This window comes from Apaloderma vittatum, unplaced genomic scaffold, assembly GCF_000703405.1.
Source record: "Apaloderma vittatum isolate BGI_N311 unplaced genomic scaffold, ASM70340v1 scaffold26650, whole genome shotgun sequence".
Lineage (NCBI taxonomy): Eukaryota > Metazoa > Chordata > Aves > Trogoniformes > Trogonidae > Apaloderma > Apaloderma vittatum.
The window spans coordinates 4,950-9,075 of record NW_009694338.1 but is presented as its reverse complement, the minus strand read 5'-3'; the positions used below and the strand labels follow the sequence as shown (position 1 = coordinate 9,075).

The 4,126-nt window shown below is 52.3% G+C and overlaps 1 protein-coding gene across 1 annotated transcript in view; it reads right to left on the bottom strand.

Moving 5' to 3' along the window:
- The window catches only part of SEPT8 (septin 8), a gene marked incomplete at its 3' end in the record, with an annotated part of 10,978 nt that extends 7,711 nt beyond the window's left edge, over positions 1 to 3,267 (bottom strand). Inside the window, exons 1-2 of the mRNA XM_009867416.1 lie at positions 3,158 to 3,267; positions 71 to 266 (exon numbers count right to left, since the gene is read on the bottom strand). Coding sequence (XP_009865718.1) covers positions 71 to 237 — 167 coding nt within the window. The remainder of the gene's footprint in view (positions 1 to 70; positions 267 to 3,157) is intronic.
- Between the last annotated feature and the right edge of the window lie 859 nt (positions 3,268 to 4,126).

Below are 4,126 nucleotides of genomic sequence, written 5' to 3'. Positions count from 1 at the left end.
ACTGCAGGCAGCTCGTGCCTGAGCATCAGAGGCAAGCCCAGAAACCCCAAGCAGATGGCACGACACCTGCCTCTCGTCTTTATTTATCTGATCCCCAAATCCAACCGCGTCCACGATCGTCAGCTTCAGGTGGACGTTGCTCTCCTGCAGGTCGTAGGTCCGTGGCCGCAAGCGAACCGCGCTCTCGTAGTGACTGGCCTCCTCCGTCTCAAACGTGGTGTTGAACAGGGTGTTCATTAGCGTGGATTTCCCAATGCCCGTCTCACCTAGGAAGGAGAAATCATCAGCTCCCTGCAGCACGAATTTGTCCCCAGTACTTCAGAGAACATTAATTACAGAGCAGGACTAAATTACCCTGTGAAAGGTTACTACGAATAGCTTGTGGCCAGACGTGTAATTGTCACAAAGGTACCCACATTCTTGAAGGCCTCCCATGCTTCACACAAAGCTAACACAGAGCGCTTTGGTCTCATCTCCCCGGTGAGGACCACAGAGCACAGCAAAACACGCTGCTTCCCTGTCCATGTGCCCTCGCTTGGCTTGGGGTCCTGCACCAGAGAAGCTGAGGAGAACATAATTTTAGCAGACTCTTTTGAAACTTCAGACGAAGAGCAAAACTCAGCTGGCTCCTCCTGCCGAGGACCACCTGGGCCAGCTGCTGGCTGTCCCAACCACAGCGACAGCCCCGGGTAACGCTGCAGATCAGCACGAAGCGATGGCGTTCGGTGTGCTGCGGAGGGGACAGCAGAGCCTGACAAGGAGGTTTCCTCTCGCTCCTTTCTGAGAGATTCCCAACTTTAGACGGCTCCTCTACCACCTTCTCTCTTCACTTGATCCTGCCAATAAAGTCTCTGAGGATCTGGTTTGTTTTTCCCCCAGAGTGGAGACTCCTGTGAGGAGGGAGTCTGGGGGCCTATTTCAATGCAGAGAAGCAGACAGACAGCTCCGGACCTGCTGGGACAACTTCCCACCAGACTGAAAAATCTCTGTTGAGAGCAGAAAAGACACTGGGCGAAGGTTTCATGATTCCAGTGCTGAACTTTGGTCTGCCTGGAAGCCTTAAAGCAGCTTGTCCCTCTTCCACTGCCTTAACCCTGTAGTCCCACAGGCCCCATTAATAACCGCCAAAGGACTAAAGCCCGTTCTGCTGTAACTCCTTCCCACTTCAGCCACACCAGTCAGCTCTGTGGCTTATTTGCTCTCAGCAAGCTCCACACGAGGAGAGTTCCTGAGATCTGTGCAAACTGTGCAAGACGGTCCCATTCTGCTCAGACATGTCACAGGCAGCACGTCTATGCTTTGAGATGACAGGACCACCTGTGCAGAGTTGGCCAAACTGGAGGAAATAAGCCACAAACATCTGTCATGAGCTTCCACAGGCAACCGAACCATCTCGGCGAGACAGCAGCTGTCTGACAGAGAGCAAGAGGTGCTGCTCTGCCCCAAAGAGCTCCAGCAGCACGGGGAGATCTTGCAACCCAGCCCAGGTGATGGTGTCTGCAACGCAGCTGGTTTCATCTCGCACTGCTCTCGGTTTCTGGAGCTTCCCCTTCAGTATTTCTGCTTCCTTCAAGGCTGCCTCATGACTCTTCCTGCCAGATCAGCCAAGGGGAGACAAGCATGTTGTTCAGGGGAAAACATGGTGAAACCAATAATCAAAATGCTGTATAGCATCTGTGGCACAGAGGCCAAAGCACTGCGATGTTTTCAGGGGCCACGTTCCACAATGCATTTTTACTACAGACCTCAGCACAGCCCTGCACTGAAGCACGGCCTTTCTGAGGCATCTTCACCTTTCCAGTAGTAGAAAAAAATTCTGCCAGCTCGGACCTCTGAGATACACAGAGAGAGAACATGGAGTTGAGAGGGACTGGCAGAGAAACCTGGTAGCAAGAGAGTAGTTCTTGGTGTCAGGGAAAGAATAGTTGCTGGAGAACCAGCAGGGACAAGTTAGGAGAAGTTTCCCATCTGCAGCCTCCCGTTCCAACAGCCGTTGAAGGACACGTGGGATGCATCACAAAACCAAGCTCCATCCCAGGACATCTGGCTCACAGGAGAACAGGAAGGCAAGAAAGTTTCTGACTGAGGAAGGTGCTATGCCTGCTGCCAAGCAAGGGGTTTGGGCTGTTCCCTGCTTCAAGCATCGTGTGGTGCTCGGAACAGGGCAGAGGTACATACTGCTTCCTACCAGCTACGGTTAAAGAGCTGTGCAAGGAAGTAAAACCAGCCTGGTGCTCTAGATGAACCTGAAAGGAAAGTCGTATGGAGAACTCACTACTGATGTAAGCCATGTTCTCCTCTTCAGCTTTGGGCAGAGCAGGAACTAGCAAATAAGGGTACAGGGGGTTGTGGTTTCTTAACTCTTGTCCAAAAGGGGAAAAAAGAAAAAAAAGTGGTAATTATTCCCAGTGTTTCACAAATGGTATGGCCAGATCAGTATCCATTCTCATGTCTCCAAGAACAACACTAATTAAAAACCTGATGCTCTCCGCTGCAATTACCCTGAGGATCAAGTCTACGATGGTCAACTGTGGTTCCCGATGTGCGTTTTACTTGTGGTTTGGACGTGCAAAAGTGGCTCAGGTAGGGCACAAGCACCTCGGACACTATATTCACCGAGAAGCTGTTCGTGCCAGCCACCCCAGCTTGCAAACAGAAATACGTAACTTGCCACACAGAGTCTTCCCTTAATCCTTCCTTTTGCAAAGCTGCTGCAGCAGAGGAGATGAGAAACATCTCACCAGCTACAAAAATTCTTCTGGTTTGACCCATGACACTCATTCACTTGGACCTCTCAGCAGCTTCTACACCTGCACCCATAGCTCAGCTCAGCACACAGCTGGACAGTCCTGCATCCGCTCCCTCCCTCCGACACATTACTAAAGGCAGAAAGGTGATATAATAAAGCTTTTCCCAAATCTATTTCTAATTTCGGGCAACGAGAATTCAACAGTCACTCGGCAGTGTCACAACTCAGAAGCATCAAGCTCCAGACAGCTTGAGTTTATAAAATTAATTATGTTTTTTAAAAAGAGTTATGCATTTCCACATCGCTTGAAGGCACCGCCGAGGCCCGTGGCAGAGCAGGACACACAAGAAATCCTGGTCCCAACCTCATCAGCTCAGCCCACGTGTGTTTAGAGCGGCCCGTGCTCACCCACACAGAGGATGTTGAAGCTGAAGCCTTGTGTGACAGACTTGCTGACCAGCTGATCGGGGAGGCTGTCGAAGCCCACATGGCCCCCCAGGGAAAGGTTCCTCTTCTCTTCATTCTGGGAAGGAGAAGAAGCCAGATTAGCAGAACTGCACTCAATTCGCAAGTCAGACAGATAAGAGGAACCACCAAGCCCAATAATTTCAACCAGCCCGAGGGCAGGGTCCTGCGCTTTGGCCGCAATAACCCCTGGCAGCACTGCCCACCGGGGACAGAGTGGCTGGGGAGCGGCCCACAGAGAGGGACCTGGCAGTGCTGGGTGACAACCAGTGGAACAGGAGCCAGCAGTGTGCCCAGGTGGCCTGGAAGGCCAATGGCATCCTGGCTTGTATGAGGAGCGGTGTGGCCAGCAGGAGCAGGGATGCAATTCTGCCCCTGAGCTCAGCACAGACCCCAGTGCTGCCCGCAAGAGCTTGTGTTCCGGCAGCCCACAGCGCAAACCCTCCGACAGGCACCAACAACAGAACACAGAGGGGGAAAACCACTCATCTTGGTGGGGAACTGGGAGAGCCGAGCTACTAGGCTACACAAAACACACTCATGTGAGCTCCAGCTACACATAGCTGGGAGAGATCAGCAAAGGAAAACCCACCGCCGTGTGGTTTAGTACTTATCTTTTTTAATTTTATTTTCTTAAACCACCCAGCGCGGAATTCAGCCTGACAGACTCTGCACTCCCCTCGCTCAAGCACTAGATCTTTTATTCCTTTGCTATTGCGCGGCTTTTGCTCGCTCAGGCGTCCGGGGGTGCTGGTGGCACAGGCAGGGCGAGGAACCCTCCTGCTTTACCATCTGTGACCACAGAGTTTGCCACCGTTCCTCTGCTGTTCCTGTTCCTGCCTCCCCCACATGCACTTTGTTCTTCCTTCTGTCTCCTCCCTCCCCCCAGAGGAAGACCAAGCTGATCACCTG